The 22467-nt window shown below is 43.7% G+C and overlaps 1 protein-coding gene and 1 long non-coding RNA gene across 5 annotated transcripts in view; one reads left to right on the plus strand and one right to left on the minus strand.

Annotated features, from left to right (window-relative positions):
- The window catches only part of Faxc (failed axon connections homolog, metaxin like GST domain containing), a 74837-nt gene extending 70589 nt beyond the window's left edge, over positions 1-4248 (minus strand). Inside the window, exons 1-2 of one of the 3 annotated variants that reach the window (XM_052718110.1) lie at positions 4083-4192; positions 3288-3409 (exon numbers count right to left, since the gene is read on the minus strand). In XM_052718110.1, coding sequence (XP_052574070.1) covers positions 3288-3394 — 107 coding nt within the window. In that variant the 5' untranslated portion in view covers positions 3395-3409; positions 4083-4192. Of the gene's footprint in view, positions 1-3287; positions 3672-4082 lie in introns of those variants that run through there. The other 2 variants (XM_052718112.1, XM_052718109.1) reach the window with 2 other exon arrangements.
- LOC128097528 (uncharacterized) overlaps positions 4153-22467 on the plus strand; it is a 30563-nt gene continuing 12248 nt past the window's right edge. For both annotated transcript variants that reach the window (XR_008213885.1, XR_008213886.1), the window contains exon 1: positions 4153-4267. This is a non-coding gene — a long non-coding RNA (uncharacterized LOC128097528). The remainder of the gene's footprint in view (positions 4268-22467) is intronic.

A 22467-nucleotide genomic window follows, 5' to 3' on the forward strand; every position in this document is an offset into this window, starting at 1 on the left:
CAGCTAGACCATGTCTCAAAAAACTAATATGCCAAAAGTGGAGTGAGGTGAAGATCTAGTCCTGTGATGGGCTCCTCGGCTTCCACGGGTGAAGCACTGGGTTCAACCCCTAGCAAAAATGAATATATATATATGTTTGAAATAACTCTAGATCTCAAGAGTCCAAAGAAAAGAAAATTTGTCAATTCCTTGATTAGTTTTATTAACACAGTCACTCTGACTCAGCTAGCTAGTGATGGCTAATCTTTACTGAATGCCCATATGACAAACGGTCCTAAGTAGTTCCCATGTGTTAACATACTAAATCAACTAGATAAGGAAGGCTATTGTTATTATTTCTATGCTATAGATGACACTAACTGAGAACTTATTAGCATCCAAGGTTCATGACTGGCTAAGCACAGAATCCAGTTTGAACCCAGATAGTCTGGCCCCACAGGCATCCTTCTACTTGTCAGAGCCCTTCCCCTAGTTTAGGGTCAGGACCTTCCTGTGCGGTTTATTTCCTAAAATGGCCTTAGAATGAGATTTGAAGAGAGAACACCTGCAGAGGCCAGCTGGCTCACCTAATAGGAACTAACAAGGTCCAGCCCCTGCTCTAAGGACATCACAGATGATCACGCCTCCGTAACAGGCAATGAGTCAGTCATGGATATCAGATAGGGACCCTTCGGCTGGAGTACCCAAAGCTCAAATGAGCTCCGGGGAATGAAGTCATTATTTAGTTACTGGGTTTACAAACAAATTTCCAGATGCTTGAGTGGATTTAATATAGATGCCAGGCCATTCTCCACTCGGGGGAAACAAAGGGTTAAGACGATAATTATTCAAAAATATAACAGTAGAGAAAATACAAATAACAAAAATAATATCCCAGACAAGCACCCATGCTTCACCCTAAAAACACCTGCATTGGTTATACTCATTGATTAGACTTCTTAAGTGACCTGACAACTTCTTTTTCTCACGAGACAAAGCCATTAGATTAAGGTTAATCTGGGCAGCAGGAAGTCCAGGCAGGGTGGGGAAGAGTTGACAGTTGCCAATGAACTCAGACAGTGGGGGCATGTTGTGCTCTATTTCCCTCCCACACATTTCATAGTTTGATTTGGTCTTCTGCCTAAACTGTACAGACAGGGGAACCTTAAATTTCTCAGGAAGTAGAAGTTCCCCTAGCTTGTACCTTCTGAAGCCTGTCTTAGTGCTCCTGTCTGCTCCTTATCTCTCTACTCTTGGAAGCTGGCAGAAAGTTGCATCTTGACCATGGGCCTGTCTTCCTAGGAAATGCCCCCGTTCTGCTCCTTTCTCCACCACAAAGCAAGCACCTTCTCACAAGCAGCCAGGCTCCACATTGGAGCCTCGGTCTTACTCCTGTTTCTTCGTGATCTTGGGCAGGTTACTTAGCCTCCTTCTACTCTATAGTGGTAGTTGTTAAAGATACTTGCAATCACACACACAGAGTCCTACTAGTTCCCAAAACATCAGCAACCTTCTTTGCGCTTGTATTATAATAAAGCTTATCAATTCATTCGTCAAGAAACAAAAGTAAACAAACATGGGTCTTAAAACGTCTTGATCCAAGTAAGTATCCAGAGCTGAGGCTTGTGGTCACCATAATGGGGAAAGACCTAGCGTGGGCAGAGGGCTTAATAGTGTCCAAGATCCAGAGCTTCCAGGGCGTGGTCTATTCCAAAGTGAGCTTCCAAGGCCCCATTATTTCTGCAAGGTCATCTAAGCCACATTTTGGATTCAGCCAGATGAAGCCTTCACTCTCCACAAACTGGAAAAATGCTGGGAAGCCACCTGGTGCAGGGACGGTCCTCACAGGCTTTGGATTGAAATACAACCGAGAAACAATGAGCTACTGTTTAAAACACTGCAGAGGTGTATGGGAGTTCTTTATATGGACTGAAACCTGACCTGAAATTGAGTTCTAAGACAGGCACAGATGGGGAGTAATCTTGGAGATATTTCACTTTAAAACTTTTGTATTTGGTTCAAGTAGATTCAAGGCAATGAACGAAATAAGATGCAGCAAACTTAAAACATACTTCTCAGTCTTCCAATATGGTTAAATAATATGAAAGCCAACACATTTTCTCAGCCCTAGCTGATTTCTCACCCTCTCAGAACCAAGAAACAGTGTGAACACTGTGGGGTTACTACAGTGTCCTCCTGGAGTTCTGCAAGCCCTTGGGAGGTCACCAGCGACTTTATAACCTCTGGAACTAAGCACCTCTATTCACTATATTCTATTTACCATACCCCTGGAAAATGTGTTGTTAACACATCCTTGTCCCTTCAGAAAATACTGGGCAGAAGGGAAATGCTGAACTACTGAACACTAATCTGCCTTCAATAATCTCCAGTGACTGGGGCCCCAAATGCATGGAAATTTTAACCATTAACGGACATATCAGTTAACCAAAAACTGCTTCGGTACACTGTGGTATCACCTACTCCACTAAAGACCTATGGGACTAGTAGTATCAACAGCAGGGGCCTCCACTTATTGTAATTCTCAAGTCAGCCCTGTACACATTCTGCGGCAGGCAGCCATGAAACTGTTTACAGCTCAGGGAGACTCCCTGTTATGTCAAGTACCCCATGTGCTAGTGCTGCCCTCGGAGCTCCTACTGATCACACAACAATGGCATTTAAACCTGAAGGTGCTCACAGTTCCATACCAGATAATCAGTAAGCGGGCTAAGGCTGCATCAAATCTGAACAGGGCGACACTCAGCCGAGCATCTTTAACAGCGACAGGAGGTTCCAAGCTTCTGCAACTGCAGCCTCTTAATGATGTTGACATTTAGAGAGGAGTAAGGGAGAACTAACCTTTTAAGTAAAGATGAGGTTAATACTTAATATTCCAGCATTATTAACCATAAACCAATTAGGCGTTTATAAAAGTGTACCCTCGTGTTTCTACAGAGCTTCATTCTATTGTTGCAAATGCATTGATTGCAGTTAGAATCTTCCTGTGGGCTTTAACAGATTGTTTGGGTCCATAACACTAGTGACTCACAGCACTTTGCTTTTAGCATGGAAATGCTAGGAGGCAAATGCTTTCCCCTCCCAATTTAATTCTCCCATCAACTCTAAATGGCCCCTCACAAGTGGCCAGGTGACCATGAAACCCTTAGAGAGAAGAAGACGAGCGAGGACGCTTGGACCTTTGGGCGGCAGGACGGAGGGGCTGGCCCCGGACCCCCCTTCGCGCCAGCCCTTCCCGGGCCAGGTGCCCCTGTAGGCGCCCGCGTGCGGGGACCCTCTCTGCGGCTCACCTAATGACCAGGAGTTCGTGGAGCAGATACGCAGCCGCGGCCAGCAAAGCTCCCCCGGTCAAATAAAGGGTTTTCTTCCACCAGGGATCCGAGCCCAGCCCTGCCATGATCCCACCGTAATCCTGCAAAGGGAAAGCGATGATGTCCCCATAAAAGGAGAAGGGCTCCTCGGACCCGGCCCACCAGCCGAAGAAGGAGATGCTCTGGTTCCAGCTCAGGTCCACCACGCACGGCCTGGACGAGGCAAAGCCAACTCCCCAGTGCATGCTGCGCGGCTGGCTCCGGGCGCCCCTCCCAGGGCCCTCGCAGCCCGCATGGGAAGGAGCCGGCGCCCGGGCGGGCGGGCGGGCGATCGGGCTCAGCGGGGCGCGGGGGGCGCGGGCGACGGTGGCGGCAGGAGGACGCGGGCAGCGGGCGGAGGGCCGGGCTGGCGGGGCCCCGGAGCCCGGAGAGGCAGCGGCGGCCGCCGGCCTCCCTGGCCGAGGCCTCTGGCAGCGGCTCTTTGTGTCGGCGCGTGGAGAAGGCCACGTGATGTCATTGCTCCCCCGGGCCGGGCAACGGAGGCGGGAGAAAGTCACCTAGCCCGCGCCCTGCCCCCCGCCCCGCATCTTGCCGGTGCGCTGCCTGCCTCCGCTCGCTCGCTCGGGGACAGCGGCAGGGCTGGGCGCCCGCCGGGGCTCTGGGAGGCGGGCGGCCGGGGACGCTGTGACTGCGGCTAGGCCGAGCCCGCAGCCGCCGCCCTCGGTTCCGCCCGCTCCTCCCGCAGGCGCCGTGCGGGGCGGGCGCGGGACTCACCTGCCCTGAGCCGCCGGCCCGAAACGTCGGGTGAGGGCAGTTTAAGGTCGGGAGTGTGTGGCCATCGGGAAACGTCTGCTCTGATTGCTTAGAGCGCTGGGGGAGGCACAGACACCTGGGTCTGGGCAGGGTGCCGACGAAGAAGAGATGTCTGCCTTGACAAGTATCAGCAGAAAGGACTCTAGGTGAGAAATCTCCCCGCTGACAGCTTGTCTTTCCCCCTGGGACATCGTTATGGAGGGTATCACTGATGCATGTTTTATGGGTCTCCTTCCCTTTTGGTGCAGAAAACTGTAAAATAAGCAATTGTGTGTTCAGTGGTTTCTGCCACCCTGGCTAACCCTGAAGAGATTGATTAGGGATTGAATTTAGGGCCTTTACACATACATGGTAGGCATGCTCTACCAACAAGCCCTTTCAATCCTTATGCGCAGAGAACAAGACCATGTTTTATAGAAGTTTGTGATTGGTGCACGAATTCTAACCAAAGCATGGGCAGTTTTAGTTTAGAGGAAATAAAATGAAAACATTAAAGACATAAGATTCTTCACAATTAAAATGCAAGTATGCATATAAAAACACATTCGTCCCCTAAGATGGCAGAAACTGGGATAGTGATGACAGGGGCTCCCATCTCCTGGACTTCACCCCTTTAGAATAAACAAGTAATCCAGCCGTGCTAGAACTAATCATTGTTTGTCCCCATAGATAGGGAAGGAGACCCTAGCCAGGTTGACACGCATTTCAGGGATCCCTATCTCCATCCCACAGAGTCACTCACCGCCGTTCACTTCCTCAACTCCTCCGCTGTCCACTGTGGCGTCTTGAAAGTATCAGAAAATTGTTGAGTATTGTCTGATCTTTGACTCAAATATGGTTTAAATGTTCATGATACTATAATGCGCATCTTGAAGAAGCAAGTGGAGTCAAGTAAAATCTACAAGAGAGACCAAAAGACCATCTTAATTGGATGCAGGTTAAATTTTAGCATGACATAGAAGACAAAAGATTATTATTACTATAGCCAAATATGACGAAAGGAAACAGTCAACTCTGAAAAGCCACTACCCCTAAGAATCAAGTAAACTTTCGGAGAACAAGGAAAGCAGATACAACCATTCAGGCAACAGCTATGCAAGCCTTTAGCCAGCTTTTCATCTGAGGTCCACCTAAGCCTCACTTAGAAAAGCATATGCACAGAGGAGCACAATCCAGCTACAGAAAGAAGGCAACCTAAGGCTCAGGGCAGGGAGTCAACCAGGTAATAAGCCCAGCAAAAGAAAGCTAAACAGGCCAGAGAGGTGACACATGCCTTTGACCCCAGCACTCCTGAGGCAGAGGCAGGAAGATCTGTCTCAGTTCCAGGCCAGCCTAGTTCACAACAGTCAGGACTACACAGAGAAGCCCTGTCTGGGAAAAACAAAAAGTAGATAAATAAATGAACAAATGAACAAATAAATAACTAAACAGAATTGGGTTAACCAAAGAGCTGGGGAGACTGGCTCTTTGAAGAATGGCTTTTTTTTTTTTTTTTTTGCACCTTTCCTGGAACTCACTCTGTAGACCAGGCTGGCCTCAAACTCACTGAGATCCGCCTGCCTCTGCCTCCCGAGTGCTGGGATTAAAGGCGTGCGCCACCACTGCCCGGCCTGAAGAATGGCTTCTTAAAGCCCAACGGATACTCAGGTCCCAGATTGAACTGGCAGCAGCTGTGTGGTCCCATCCCATCTGAAGGGGTAGGAGCTAAGCTACAGCACACCTCCTAGGTTCCACCAGCCACTGGGATGGTGTGAGGATTCCAGGGTCAGAGCCAGAATCTTTATTCCATCCCTGCTATTATCACAACTAATTTGTCAACTTTGATATTTCCTCGTGGTCAAAAGAATGGAATACATGTCTGGCCCTGGGTGGAAACATGGCATCCTGATCTTCTCCAAAGAATAGAAAATTTCATACTATTGCCTCCTCCCTTAAGAGTTCATTCATCTGGGCCTGTCAATCACTTGGCCAAGAGACCAGCCCCTCAGAAAGGCTGATGCTAACACTGCTAAAATTTTCCTGGAGCTCCTACTGACTATTTTTAAGTTCTTTTGTGAACAAAACTAAGAACCCAAAGAGGGAGTTTTAATTTCCCCACAATGGCATTAAAATCACACTTGGTTGTAATGAAGTATTTTCCTTTTTCAATTTTTTTTTTCAAAATTAACTTCCATCAAGGTGTTGAAAGGGAAAGGAACTAACTAAATATCTGCCTATGTGGTATTGTGCTACATAATTTTTGGAAACAAACTTTCTTAGACAAGTGTTCTCACCCATCTTACAAACAAGAAAACTAAACTCCCAGAAGAGCAATTAACTATCCAATTCCAAAAGCTTGTAGGAATTGAGCCAGTATCGACACCCAAGGAAGTCTAAAGGCTCACAAGTGACCGGGTGAACTGCCCATCACCTGCATTGTCCTTCACACCACACATCGGTGCTGGAGTGCTGTCTGCAGTATTGAAGGCCTACTCCTGCTACAGTTGGAACTGTGTCTAAATTGAATGGCTACAAAACCTCAGTTGCCTATAGTTACATTGTCACCTCTCCCATGACAGCTGGCCAAGAGAAAGCCAAATAACTTTCCCAAACTTTCAACTGTATGTAGATAGCCAGGGGTGGTGGCATATATATATGATGTATATATATGCACTCAGGCTGAGTCAAGAGGATTTCCAGTTCAAAGCTAGTCTAAACTACCTGCTTCAAGAACAAAAATAGCTTATATATCACCTGTGAGCCAGCGACGATGATCAAATAAATGACAGCTAGGTCACACCAGTGCTTCCCGAGCACGTCTGTGCACATGAATTATGGGAAAGCTGGTTAAAGTGTACATTCTGACTGTGTTTTGAGGAACCCAGGAGTTCTGCATTCCTAACACATTTCCAGATGTGATGCCAGATGATGGTCTGAGTGACAGTTCTCTTTTTCTTTTTTTCTTTTTGAGCTGAGGATAGAAGCACTAAGTTAAATCCCCAACCCCAAAATAAATTCCTTTTTTTTTTTTTTAATGTTTTTTGAGACAGGGTTTCTCTGTGCAGTTTTGGTGCCCTGTAGACTAGGCTGGCCTCGAACTCACAGAGATCCACCTGTCTCTGCCTCCCAAGTGCTGGGATTAAAGGCATGCACTACCACTGCCCAAGTGACAGTTCTCTATGCCACCAGCTCAAAGGGAATTAAGAACTTGGACCACTGAAAGCATTCCTTGGCAGGTGGTTCCGCACTAGGCCACACTATTTTTTAGGAGTTTGGCCATTACATACAGATAATGGGATTGGGCAGGAATCGAATCAGAAACTTTAAAAATGTACCAAGACTCTAGAAGAACAATCAGGGCAGACCTTGATGCATATCTGACCCTGCAAGTACTGGGAGCTAAGGGAGGAAGCCTTGGGGCAGGAGAGAAACTTAAGGAAGAGGGTAAGAGAAAAGGGGGCAGATAAGAGGTGTGTCTTGCCTCTACTTCCCTACCTGAGCAGTTAAAGATCTGGCCGATTTCTCAGACACAATCAAGTGAGCAAGATAGACATTTCATTTATGTTAGAAACTTTCTCATGATGTTACAATTCTTGTTTTAAAATACAACTTGGGATATTTAGGGCCTTGCTACTGTAACAAGTAGATGTGAGACGATGCTTTTGCTCATTTTAAATAATTAAATGTATTATGCTATTTTGTTAAAATGCCTATGATTATTCAGTAATAAATAATTTATTTGATAATATTCTTCTGAGTTTTATAGTAAGGATTTGGATTTCTTGATTTGTATACTAGATAGTTTTATGTCAGCTTGACACAGCTAAAGCCATCTGAGATGAGGGAGCCTCAATTAAAATAATGCCTCCCTTAGATCAGGCTGTAGGCAAGCCTGTAGGGCATTTTCTTAATTAGTGATTGATGGAAGGGGGCCCAGACCATTGTGGGTGGTGTCATCCCTTGGCTGGTTTTCTTGGGTTCTATAAGAAAGCAGGCGGAGCAATCCTGGGGAGCAAGCCAGTAATTAGCATTCCTTCATGGCCTTTGCCATCAGTTCCTGCCTCCAGGTCACTGCCCTGTTTGAGTTCCTGTACTGTCTTCCTCTGATGATGAACAGTGATGTAGAAGTGTAAGCTAAATAAACCCTTTCCCCCCAAGTTGCTTTTGGTCATGGTGTTTCATTGCAGCAATAGTAACCCTAAGACAATTTGTATAGAAGAAATCTAATATTGTCCTACTTGCCTGGGAGATGTGATTTTTTTTTTTAATTTATTTATTTATTTATTTATTTATTTATTTATTTGCCAAAGACTGAGCCTATGGTCTTACACATGCTAGCCAATCACTCTGCTGTGGAACTATACCTCTGGCCTATACTTTTCATTTTGAGACAAGGTCTCACTAAGTTCCTCAAGCTGCCCTTGAACTTGCCATCTTCCCACCTCAGCCTTCAAGGAACTGGGATTGTACACCCGCACTGACAGACTCAGCAACGAACATTATATCCAGAAGCCATTCTGTCACCATGAAGTGACTTTATCTATGTACTTTTTGATCCATTGGACTTGACTTGGGCATCTTATAAATCACTAAGCAACTCTCAGAAAGCATGTCCTACAAGACGAGCTTAGTATCGAGATGGAAAATGAGGAACTAATAACCAGTCTCAGATGAGTGAGGAGAGTGAAAATGTTTCATTAGAAGGATGGGGACATTTTTTAATTCAGCAGTTTCCTAGTACAAAGGATGAAACTGACATCACATTTAGATGAGCAAAGCAAGAAAGAAAAGCATATCCAGGTAACCAGAAGGGCCAATAGAGGTGGAAGGTGAGCCAGACAGGTGTGGGAGAGGCAGAGTTAAGGGATGAGTGCTTCAAGAAAATACGAAGTGGGATCAATAGAGTCATATTGAACCAATAGAGTCAAAGTGAATTCAGTCAGCAGAGCAGATGCTACTGACCTTAGTGAGTAATTAGTCCTTTTTTATTTTTTTCATTGCTATAACAAAATACCTGAGCCATGTTAGTTTAATAAAGGAAAACTATTTATCTCACATTTTTGAGGAGACCTAAGTACAAACAGCATAGTGCCGGCTATGGCAAGGACTCCATGGCAAATGTCAGGGTACATGTAAGAAAAAGAGATCACATGTTGATAGAGGAAGCCAGGAGACTCAGTCAGGCTATGGTCACAACCAGCTCTCTCAGTAACTCACTCCAGGACATCAGTGTGTCCTTTGGGCGACCTAAGAACTTCCCACTAGCCGTGACTCTTAAAGGTTCCATACCATTGTCTTGAGGACCAAACCTAAATACAAAAATTGTAAAGCAGACCACAGCAGTGAGTGAGCACAGTCAAGTACTGGGGAGGCCGAAGCTTGGTAAGTGGCTCTCTCTCTCTCTCTCTCTCTCTCTCTCTCTCTCTCTCTCTCTCTCCCACCCCCCAGGATTTCTCTGTGTAGCCCTGGATTTCCTGGGTTCGGTCTGTAGATGAGGCTGGCCTCCAACTCAGGTATCTGCCTGTCTCTGCCTCCCAAGTGCTGGGATTAAAGGTTTGCACCACCCACATCTGGTTTGGGCCAGTGGTACTCTCCATGGTTCTGAAAATGTCTGCTTCATCATCTCCATCCTTATCCCCCAGGATGCTCTTAAATAGCCTCATCTTTCCTAGTTAGAAATGAGTAGGCAGGGTCTCCTTATAGTTTAATACCTGTGCATCTCTAAACATCTGAAATCTCAGCAATATGGTGGCCTCAAAAAGACAGGGACAATGGCAACACCAGCTGATCTGCCAGTGTGGATGGGAGGAATCTCACAGGGCCCCACCCCTTGATGAAGAGCTACAAGCAATCAGGGACCACTGAGAGAGAGAGAATTAGTCTTCCCCAGGGATGAGCCCTCTAACTCACAATCCAATATAAAGTGGTCAGTCCTAAAAACATATGCATATGAGTAATCATAAACCAACTCAGCAGATTGTATTATGTATTTATTTGTGTGTGTGTGTGTGTGTGTGTGTGTGTGCACATGCATGTGTGCATGCTTAACAGTAATGAAAAAATACATGAATTTGAGAGGGAATAGGGGAGCATGGAAGAGGTTGGAAGGAGGAGACCAAGTGGGGAAATAATGCAAATGCCGTACATACATACACACACACACACACACACACACACACACACACACACACACACACACATACACACACACAACTTCAAATTCATTTATAATCCACATGTGGCAGCACAAGTCTTTTTATCCCATCACTAGGGAAGCAGACACAGGTAGATCTCTGTAGGTTCAGGGCCGGCCTGGTCTACATAGCAAGTTCCAGAACAGCCAGGACTATATAGAGACCCTGCCTCAAAAAAATTTAATTTAGTAAACAAAAAAGAAAATAAAATTCTGCTTTTCTTATATGTCAGACTAAGTTCACATTTGAAGGATGCATTTTTGTTGAGTGCTATGTTAATGTCTTTTCATTTTCCATTGGCCTATTGGATTGGATTGGATTGATTTTCATAAGGTTGTAATTGAGAGAAAACTCTTTATAAGTAAATTATAGCTTGCTTTTGAAAACTTTTTCTTCTGTCTTCTTAGCTTTCTATTATGATTTTAATTTTATTTTCATTGATTTATTCATTTGTTTATACAGACTGTCACTCTGTAGCTCAGGCTAACCTGGAAATTGCTATGTAGCCCACACTAGTCTGGAACTCATGGCAATCCTCCTGCCTGGGCCTCCTTTGTGTTGGGAATGTAGAAGGAAGCACCACGTGGAATTGTTCTGATAAGCATGAAAAGAAGCAAGGAAATCTTTGTTCAAGGACCTGTTGTCATGGGATTCTGCAATCTAAAGACTGACAGATTGAGCTTTGTGCCAAATACAAGGAAAAGTGGAGGCTCCAGGCCAAGAAACAACTGTGGGGGAGGGGATGTGTGATCGGAAAATTAGTCAGAAACAATATCAAGGCTAGGAAGAATTACTGCTCAACTTCAGAGGAATACTGTTGAAGGCAGGTCAGGGTGAGGGGCTATCACTTGATAGATGGAGTCTGGTAAGGAAACTTGACCAACCAGTGATCAAATAGGGAATGGGGGATTTGGGGTAAGCTAACTCCAGATTCTTGCTAAGCTTTGGGAGTGTGTGATATTCACAGAAGTCCATACTTCTCAGCCTAGATGAGCGTATATCTTTAAGGGACTGAAGTTTGATCAAGATGCTTAGGCCAGTGTCCCTGTGGAGGTGGCACACTCTGAGATATGACCCTATTGTCATTGACAGGCAGAACAGTAAGTACAACGACTGTTCATTGGAGTTACTCAGGAATGGACGGAGATGTTAGGAAGGAGAAGAGCAAAGATATTTAAATAAGGAAGTGACCCAAAGGGGGGTATTTGCAATACAGCTGCACCAGATTCAAGAGTTGGGCCTGAGCCCTGGAGAAGCTCCTACCTAAGTAACAACAGTGAGCGAAAGGGGTACAAATGCACCTCCCACTCTGAGGTCCACAGAAAATGTAAAGTCACATCTTCAGAGAAGAGCTGGGTTTCAGTTAAGGCAGGGAGTAAAGGTTGACTTGAGAAAGAAGGAGAATTGACACATTGTGAAATAAGTTTGAGTCTGTAAAAAATGGCAGGTGGTGCAGGGTCAGGGAGCAAAGTCAGGGAAGATAAATTCAATGTAGAATTGTAGAAAGAGATCCTGGAAGAGCAGGCATGCCTCCATGCTGAGTGATGGCAGGTGATCCTCATCAGCCTTCTTGAATGGCACAGCCACCCAAAATCACTGTCAGCGGTGTCACCCAGAGTGGCAGGAAGCATGTCCCTTCATGTCAGACAATCAGAAGCTTGGTCACTGTGTGTGCCCTGTGTGTCACGTGAGGGATTAATTAGGTGGATAAAGACAGGAGTCAAACTGCTTAGCTGTCCTACTGCACAAAAATTATTCCTATGTGCTCTAGGTTAACATGGTGGTTGAGTATCTCTCATTCATCTACCCATCTAAACACTGTCACTGACTTATTAATCTGTTTCTCTCTATTGTAATCACTTTCTTCTGAGTTGAAATTCTTTAAATGTTCTTAAAATCTTAATGAATCCTGACTGGCCTATACTGTAAGTCTAAACAGAAGCTTAAAAAGTCTATCTATTCCCATCTTAAAAGATGAAGATTGTATCTTGTCCGTTTTTACCTAACTCTGTGTGTGTGTGCATTCGTGTGTGTATGTGTGTGTGTGTGTGTGTGTGTGTGTGTGTGTGTGTGTGTTGGAGAAGATTACTTTAAGATGTGTTACATTTGTTTATGCTGTGGAATATTTGTTGAATGATGCAAGATGTATTGCATTTTTTATGTTGCATTTGTTTAACTCTGTGAAGCTATGTTACTTTGCCTGTCTAAAATGCCTGATGGTCTAATAAAAAGCTGAATGGCCAATAGCAAGGCAGGGCTGGCAGGCAGAGAGAATAAATAGAAGGAGAAATCTGGTAGAAGGAAAAGGAGCAAGAGAACAAGGAGAGGAGGATGCTAGGGACCATCCACCCAGCCACCAAGCCAGCCAGAGAGTAAGAGTGAAAGTGAGAGACACAGAATAAGAAAAGGAAAAAGCCCAGATGCAAAAGGTAGATGGGATAACTTAAAGTTAAGAAAAACTGGCAAGAAACAAGCGAAACTAAGGCTGGGCATTTATAATTAAGCAGAAGCCTTCATGTGTGATTTATTTGGGAGCTGAGTGGTGGTTGCCCCCAAAGGAGCAAAAACTACCAACTATGTGTGTGTGTGTGTGTGTGTGTGTGTGTGTGTGTGTGTGTGTGTGTGTGTGTGTATTTGAAATGGTCAAAGATTTTTCTCAATTACTTTCCACCTTTTTTTTTGTTGTTGTTGTTGTTGTTGAGCCATGCTCTCTCACTGAACCTGTAACTCAACAGCCCACTAGGCTGTCTGACCAGTGAACTCTGGGCATCCTCTTGTTTCCACTTTCCCAGTTCTGGTATTCCACTGTGGCCAGCTTCTTAGGTGGGTGCTCAGAGTGCAGGTCCTCGGATCTGTGTGGTCAGCACTTTCCTGACTGAGCCATCTCCACAGCCCCAACCCCTCACAACCTCCTAAGGCCTTTGTAGCCACGTTTAACATAAAGAAAAGATGAAAACTGACATTTTTCTTCTCATGACATATTCCTGTCAAGTAAAGACTACATGTTCACACTGACATATTTCAGTAACTTCAAGCTTTTCTGGAGTCAGAGACCCTTCAGCTCTGATGAAAGCCATGGGATACTCAGAAAGGAAAAAAAATGGGAGGGAGAACTTGGGGAGTATATCTCAGTTGGTAGTGTGCTGAGTGCTCGTACTGAACCCTTTAATCCTCAGCACCACATAAAATGATAGGGAAGGGGTATGCGCATGCCATAATCCTACCAGTTGAGAGGTAGAGGCAGATGGATAAGATGTTCAAGGTCATCCTTGACTATAAAGTATATTTCAGGACAGCTTGGGCTCTTCTCTCACCCAAGTGCTGGGATTAAAGGCCTGTGTCACCATGCTCAGCTGCAATCATCCTTTTCTAACAACATGGTCTGCTTTTATTTTTAAGAATATTTGCACCTAAGTTGCATGTCTCTTACTCATCAAGGATTCAGTTCCTAAGAACAAAATGATTTTCTTTTATGGAAAAATTAGCATATATAAAAAATAAGCCTAATCAGTTGCTGCAGAATATTTGTTTACACTGTAAAGATGTGTCTTTGCCTAAGGCGCCTTCTGATTGGCTTAATAAAGAGCTAAATGGCCAATAGCTAATCAGGAGAGATAGGCAGGACTTCCAGGCAGAGAGAGGAAACGGGATAAATCTAGGTATGTGAGAGGCACCAGCAAGACACGGATGAATCAGACACATAAAATGGGGTAGAGGTAAAAGCCATGTGGTAGAGCATAGATTAATAAAAAAGTTGAGTTAATTTAAGTTATAAGAGCTAGTTGAAAACAAGCTAAAGGCCAAGCTTTCATAATTAATAAGAAGTCTCTGTGTTGTTACTTGTGAGTTGGTGGCCCAAAGAAAAATCTTACTATAATCAGTTCATTATAAATGCCAGTTATATGTGCCAAATGTCACACTAAAAATGTAAAACTATAAACCAGAGCTAATATATACATGCACATTTTATCCACAAATACTTTTTTTTTGAGGCAGGATTTTGCTATGTGGATTTGTTGGGAGCTGGTCCAAGGCTCTCTCAAAGGCCCTGATAAAAGGACAAAGAAGATCTAGTTCTGTGTCCTTTGCTCAGGGGCAGACTTGGCAAAGTCCAGTCTGGGACCAGGGCCTCGAAGGAATTAAGGTTTCCGTTCCTGGGAAGCTGACCTTTCCCCCTAAAGAGGACTGGAGTTATCAGTCCCAAGGCTGCTGAGTGCTTGGTCTGTGGTGCACTCGAGAGATGCCCAGTGTTCCCTTTGTAAAACATTGCTTGGTTAGCGTCCCACTGAGATGTCCCACTGTATGCTAGATTTCTGCTGACTCTGTCCCATTTCCCCCTGAAAACTGTATACAAGATGTTGTGCTTCTTAATACACTTGCCTGTGTGAGCCATTAGCTTGTGTAAGATCTCTGGTCCCAAACTTTCCTGTATTCTTTATTTTCTCATCTCCTAGTCCTCCCCCTCAGGACCCTGTCACTGAAGAATGACCTTCTGGTCCAGGTCAGAGACTAGAGTGGCCTCAAACTCTCTATGTGCTCCAGCTGCTCTCAAGTTTATGATTATCATTACCTACTCTACGAGTTATCAGACAAAGAGCCTTCTGACAGAATTAAGGACACTAAAATATAACAAACTTTCTTTTTTTAAGACTTTATTTATTTATTTATTTAATGTTTTTTTTAAGACAGGGTTTCTCTGTGTAGCTTTGGTGCCTGTCCTGGATCTCACTCTGTGGACCAGGCTGGCCTTGAACTCACAGAGATCCGCCTGGCTCTGCCTCCTGAGTGCTAGGATTAAAAGTGTGTGCCACCACTGCCCAGAAAGACTTCATTTTTAATTGTGTGTGTGTGTGTGTGTGTGTGTGTGTGTGTGTGTGTGTGTGTGTGTGTGTGTGTTGCTGTGGAGGTCAAAAGAAGGCACTGGATCACATGGAGCTGAAGTTATAGCTGGTCATGAGCCACCCAATGTGGGTGCTGGGAACTGAACTAGGGTCCTCTGGAAGACAACAAGTGTTCTTAACTGCTGAGCCATCTCTCCTGTCCCATGTTATAATCATTCTTGGTGTAATAAATACAGTGTATCAGACAGAGGCAGGGGAGAACAGAAAGAGTGGTTCCAACATGGGACTAGTCACGGCTGGGTACATAGTTCAGCTGGCAAAGTGCACAACGGTCACTGGAATGAACTAGAATCCAGAAATGGAAGAACACTTGTGAGAGAGTTTTTGCTTGGTTTGAAGTGGGTGAATACACTTCTAGTACAGACTCTTGAGGTAGGAAGACACACATCTTCGATCTGGACCTTGAGGCAGGAATATCTTTAATCTGGGCCACACCTTCTGCTGGAAGGCTATATAAGCACATAGAAGAAGAAAACATTTGCTCTTTGCCTGCTTGCCCTCACCTTGCTAGCACAACCATTCCTTCACTGGCATTAGAGCCTACTTCTTTGGGATTCCAGCACCAACAGAAGCTCGGCTGGGGCATCCAGCCTTGTGGACTGGACAACTACTGGGTCCTTGGGCTTTCCATTCACAGCCAGCCATTGTTGGACTAGCTGGACTGCAGCCCGTAGGTCATTCTAATAAATCCCCTCTCTACACATAGAGAGATTCGTTCAATAAGTTCTGTCCTCTAGAGAATCATGACTAAAACAGGGTGATAAAAGAAATGGGGAAACAGAGTATTTAAATGTTCTCAAGCTAGTCTTTTATAAGGCACTTAACCACCAAGGAAAAAGTAGTAACTTTACATAATAAACCTAGCAGACACCAACCAATCAAAATGATGAAAATTAATGCCACCAGTAAGTAATAAGAAAATTGACAGCATGTGTCTCCTGATGGAACACACTGAGAAAAACACAATGCCACCTCCGTAGTGTGCTTGTGTGCTGGTTTGGTTTTGTTTTCTTATTCTTTTCATTTTTATTTATTTTTGGATCACTGAGAAACCCATAGCCTTTCACACGTTGAGTGCTCGCTCTACCACTGAGCTACATCCACACCATAGTATTCTTTACAAAATTGCACTACCTGAATTGATAACTGACCAATTTTTCATGAAGAAAATCAGAAAAATAAAAGTTGCAGAACTTTCTAATCAACCCTCCATTGACCTTCAAGTGTCAGAAGAAATGTGAGGAAGTCTCCTAAATTAAACTACAAACTGTTATGATTTATTATTACGCGGGACCCGAGGTATCCCGCACTCACAGGGAACCACGCTGGCGTGCTGGGCAGATACAGTGCTGGGGCGACCTACTCCATGCGGGCATGGTGGCAAGCGGCGAGTGGACATTTGCAACCCAGAGGCTGCATCCATGTGGAAATGGTTTATTATAATGAGTGATAAAGAGAAAGACAGGAAAAGACAGAAAGAAGAGGGAGAGAGAGAGAGGGAGTTCGAGGGTGCACACTTTGTGGGAAGGAAGGGGGGGGGGATGGGCGAAGTTTTTTCTTAAAAAGAGACTTTTATGTCAGGACACAGGGTGGCGCCAAGGGGCGGAATCAGAATACTAACAGAAGTACTTGATAATACCGAGCAATCTGACTCCCTTGGGTGAGGATGGGGTGCAACCAGACATCTTTCAGCTCCCTCTGGCTGCAAACCAAGATTCCACACAAATTCATTCACCTTTCTTCTCTCTGTGTTTTACGTTTTTCTTCCTTCCTGATACAGAAGCACCATCTCTTGTTAGCTTATCAGCCCTGAAGTTTTATCTTGAAGGGGAATCCTGTACCTGGAGATGCTGGGAGAAGCTTATTAGGTTTAAAGACCCCTCCTATAGCCCTAAACCCTGTATATCACCAGTCTTCAGGAATAGGTGCTTCTAACATGAGAGCTATTCAAGCTGGATACCTCTATAAACACGCATATTAAAAAAGAAAACTGTCCCAGCACTCAGGACACAGAGGCAGGTAGATCTCTATGAGTTCAAGGCCAACCTGGTCTACATAGTGAGTTCCAGGACAGCCAGAGCTACACAGAGAAACTCTGCCTCAAAAAAAAAAAAAAGAAAGAAAGAAAGGAAGGAAGGAAGGAAGGAAGGAAGGAAGAAAGAAAGAAAGAAAGAAAGAAAGAAAGAAAGAAAGAAAGAAAGGAAGAAAGAAAAAAATGTCATCATTTTTGGAGCCCAATTCCCTTGGATTTGGGTTGAAATTAGTTTGTAAGTTCAACTTAGATCCTACCCAAAGGCACAGTATTTTCATCTCTTCATCCCAGAGGAGCTAATTCAAATACAGAAACTGTTATTACTGAGTCGTCTTCAAAGCTCAGCACTGAACAATATGTGTATTTAATAACTGAAAAATAGTAATCTTTTTCTAAAGTACTGTTTGGGAAGAGCTTTCTAATCAATTCCCAAAGTACACATTTCTTTTCTGTTTGTTTTTTTGTTTTGTTTTATTTTGTTTTGTTTTTGAGACAGGGTTTCTCTGTGTAGCTTTGGTGAATCTCACTCTATAGACCAGGCTGGTCTCGAACTCACAGAGATCTGCCTGGCTCTGCCTCCCAAGTGAAGTACACATTTCTTAATATCAACATTTTTTATTTCAACAAGTAAAATAAGGTTGCTTTGTTTTATTATTAGAACACTCCTAAAATTCAACTTAAGTGTCAGTTTGTTTGTTTGTTTATTATGTAGGGTGTTTGGTTTTTGAAGCAGGGCCACATATATTCCAGGCTGGCCTGAATTCACTATGTAACTAAAGGTGACCTTTGTGTGAATAGGAATCGCCCTAGGCTCTTGTTTGAATGCTTGGTCATTAGGGAGTGACACAACTTGACAGGGATTGGAAGAGTGGCCTTGTTGAAGTAGATATGACCTTGTTGGAGGAAGTGTGTCACTGGGGGGGGAGGACTTTGGGGTCTCAAATGCTCAAGCCAGGCCCAGTGTCTCTTTCTCTTCCTGCTGCCTTCAGATCAGGATGTAGAACTCTCAGCTACCATGTCTGCCTGCTCCCTACCATGAAAATAATGGACTAAAACCTCTGAAACTGTAAACAAGCCCCAATTTAATGCTTTTCTTTATAATAGTTGTTGTGGTCATGGTGTCTCTTCATGGCAATAGAACACTAAGTCAGAAGTTGGTACCAGGGAGGAGTATTGCTGTGACAGGTCTGACCATGATGCTTGCTGGTGGAATATGGACTTTGGGACTTTTAGATTAGGAAAGCAGTTGAATGCTTTAAGTTGAACTTTAGGCCATGCTAGTTGGAACATGGAAGACAGTGAAGCTGAGAGCAAGGTAGATTATGACAGCCCAGCTCTAGAGGTTTCAGAGGAGAATATTAATAAGTGGCCGAGAGACCATTCTTGTGATATTTTGGTGAAGAATGTGACTGCTTTCTGTCCTTGTTCAAAAAATCTGCCTGAGGCTAAAAACTAAAGTTTTGGGTTAATAGCATTGGCAGAAGAGATTTCAAGGCAGCCTAGTATTGACTCTATCCTGTGGCTACTAATGGTTAGTCATATGCATATCTACAATGAAAAGGAGCAAGCTGAGCATGGAAAAGTGCAAAATGTGCAGTTTAAGGAAAAAATGAACACCAGGAAGCACAGTAGACCTAGGTGCAGTGCTCACAGAGATAAAAAGTTCAAAGAAAAGCTTGATCCTAAATGAAATAAAGGGAGTGGTGACCTCAGGGCAAGACCCTACCCAGCTAAGCTTCCATCTTGTGAAAAGGAATTAAAGAAAAGCTTAAACAGGGAAGGAAATCATCAAAAACAGAAAGCTGATACAGATATAACTGAATGAGGGGTCCAAGTTCCAGCCCCTGCAAGCAGCAGAACTTGGCAGGTTCAGCAACATGGTTCTGGTTTTAGAATCAAGAATACAAGAAATGGGTTGTGAGCCGGGCAGTGGTGGGGCACGCATTTAGTCCTAGCACTCGGAAGGCAGAAACTGGCTGTGAGTTCGAGGCCAGCCAGGTCTACAGAGCAAGTTCCAGGACAGGCTCCAAAACTACACAGAGATACCCTGTCTCGAAAAACCAAAAAAAAAAAAAAAGAAAGAAAGAAAGAAAAGAAAAAGAAAAAAGAAAAAAAAAATAAATGGGTTGTGGAATCTCTTTCCAAAACAAAGGAAAGCCACTGAGGCCAGGTGTGTGTCAGGGGCATCCCTGCCTGGAGGCCTGGAGAGGCCATAGCATGAAGTTGTGAAGGTGAAGCCTGGAGTGCCCTGGAGACCCCAGGATACTGGAGATGCCAGAGTTGTGGGATAACTGCTAAGGAGAGCTTCTAACAGGGAGTGGAAGCAGCCTAAGAGAAAGAAGTGTGCTGCAGTCAACAAAGCTGAAAGGAGTTGGAGATCTGAAGAGTGCTTTGACATCAGACATGGAAATGCCAAGTTTGGAGTTTGCCCTGATGATGTTTGGTCTTGCTTTGGTCCAGTACTTCCTCACTATATCCCCCTTTCCTCCCTTTTTGGAATAGTAATGTATATCCTGTGCCATTGTATGTAGGAAGCATGTGATCTGCTTTTTGCTTTTGCTTTTACAAAGGACTGCAGTTAAGAAATTGCCATGAGTCTCAGAAGAGACTTTGAACTTTGAACTTTTAAACAGTGTTGAGCCTGTTATAGACTATGGAGATTTTGAAGTTGGAATGAATGCATTTTTGCATTGTGGTATGGCTACAAGCCTATGGGGGCCAGACAGTGGAATGTGGTGATTTGAATGGGAATGGTCCCCATGGGCCTCTATGTTTGAATGCTTGGTCATTAGGGAGTAATGCTACTTGACAGGGATAGGGAGGCGTGGCCTTGTTGAAAGAGGTGTGGCCTTGTTGGAGGAAGTGTGCCACTAGGGATTGGCTTTGGGGTTTCAATCTCTTAATCCAAGCCCAGTGTCTCTCTTCCTGCTGCCTTAAGATCAGGATGTAGAACTCACAGCTACATGTCTGCCTGCATGTCACTATTCCTCACTATGAGGGTAATGGACTAAACCTCTGAATGTAATAAAATCCCAATTAAATACTTCTTTTATTAGAGTTGCTATGGTCATCCAACATAGCAATAGAACACTAAGACAACCCTGAACTCCTAATCCCCCTGACTCCATCTCCCAAGTTCTGATATTATGTGTGTGCTACTACCCTTGATATAGATCACAGCTGACATGTGTGTGTGCATGCACACGAGTGTGTGTTTTGTGTGTGTGTGTGTGTGTGTGTGTGTGTGTGTGTGTGTGTGTGAGAGACCAGCCAAGGTGCACAAATAGGGGTCGGAGGACTTGTAGGAGTCCTTTTTCTCCTTTTACCATGTGAGTCCCACGGATCAAACTCAGGTTGTCAGGTAGGACAGCAAGCTCCTCTCCCTTCCCCCCACCAGTCATCTCGCTGGCCCAGGATCAGTTTTAAACGGAGTCATAAAACTCATACTTTCTGCACCCTAACTACCCAGAAACAAAGTTTCTCTTTTTTTGTTCTTTTTTATTTTTCCCTCTATTTTTGTTGTTGTCGTTGTTTTAAAGTGGGTCTCACTATGTGTGTCTGGCTGGACCTCCCTGTAGTTCATTCTGACTCTGAGCTTCTGGCAGTCCTGGGATAGCAGGCACGTGCCATCACACTTGGCTCTCTGCTAGTTATCTACGTTGGTTTCTCCCTTGTGAATGACACTGAGAACAAATGATGGCTAAGGGAAACGTTTGTTCGAAGCGTTATTGTTTGTCCACAGGAACACATGAACCCGAAGTGAAAAGGCTCCCAACCCGAGACAAGCCAAAGCGTGAACCACACACTCTCCCCCATGTCACTCAGCCAACATCCTCTGTGGACGTCCCTGCACAGCATCTGGACTTTGGGGAAAAGCCAGATTCACATAATTCAAGAGGGGAAAAATTCACTTTAGCTCTTTTAATTAAATAAGTGATAGCTGGAGAGAAAAATTCTCAAAACTGAAATTTTAAAGTAAGTTATAAAATTCATTCTACCACAAAAAGGATAATAAAACTTAAAAAATTAAAAGTTATTGTATTAATTACTTTTCAATTGCTGTGATAAAGTACCATTGATATAGATATAACAGGATGAAAGGGTAGATTAATGAACCTACTTTTAAAGAGTAACAACTTGTTTAGAAATGTTTAACATTGCTATGGATTTTAGTTTATTGATACAAATTTAAAGTTAATTTTGTTATACTGTATATATTTCTATTCTCATTTGAGGTATTATGTTTATGTAACTCATTTAGACTGTAATGGATAATTAAGAAATACAGATTAATAATTAGTCTTCTGATAGTCAAACTTATAGTCATGTTGTTTTCTAGGTATGCATAGACATATTTCATATAGGTAGGTAATCTTCAAACACTTCAAAGACCTACAGAATATAGCATTTAAAATGTTTTAAAAATTTAGACTTTCTAGACAATGAGACATGTCTGCTCCAGGCAGCACCGATTTACTTCAGAGAGGAGGATGGGCATTGAAGACACTCCATATGGAGTTTATCTTCTTCTTGGCAAAAATAGCCATTTGGGCAAGAAACTGTTCTTGCCTGGACTGCTTGATCGACTGGACATGCAGGACCCATAGGAAGGTGATCACTGAACTTTGCTTGACAAAATGGTCCTTCAGGTTCCTGCTTCACAGAGGAAACTGCCAGACATTCTACAGAGAAATGACTGAGAGACTCCAGGCCTGTGGGCTGAAGACAGATGCCCCAACTTTACAAAGGAACATTAGGTGACTGTCCAGGCTGCCAGCTGTCTCTGTCTACCCTGCAAGACTCCTGAAAGTTGCTTGCACCCTTCTCCCATTTCTCAGATAATATTATATCCTTCTGAGGCCTTTGATGCAGTTGAAGCCAGATAGTTACAATTTTCCTTAGTTATGATAAAAGATAAGTTAGATATGAAACCTTAGACTCTCAAACATAGGATAGGATATCTTCTTTAATTTTGTCAAATACAAATAGACTAGACATTATAAATAGACTAGACAGTGTAACTATAATTCTAGCTTAATAATTGTTTTGTTATCTGTAATTTTGCTATGTGAAAGTTAAAACCTTGCTTTTTGAAAAAAAAAGAAAAGGGAAAGTGCTGTGGGATGTTCTGTATGTTAAATGTGTTGCTCTGATTGGTTAATAAATAAAACATTGATTGGCCAGTAGCCAGGCAGGAAGTATAGGCGGGACAAGGAGAGAAGAGAATTCTGGGAAGTGGA

Source organism: Peromyscus californicus, unplaced genomic scaffold (genome assembly GCF_007827085.1).
Source record: "Peromyscus californicus insignis strain IS unplaced genomic scaffold, ASM782708v3 Scaffold_5__1_contigs__length_169319896, whole genome shotgun sequence".
NCBI lineage: Eukaryota > Metazoa > Chordata > Mammalia > Rodentia > Cricetidae > Peromyscus > Peromyscus californicus.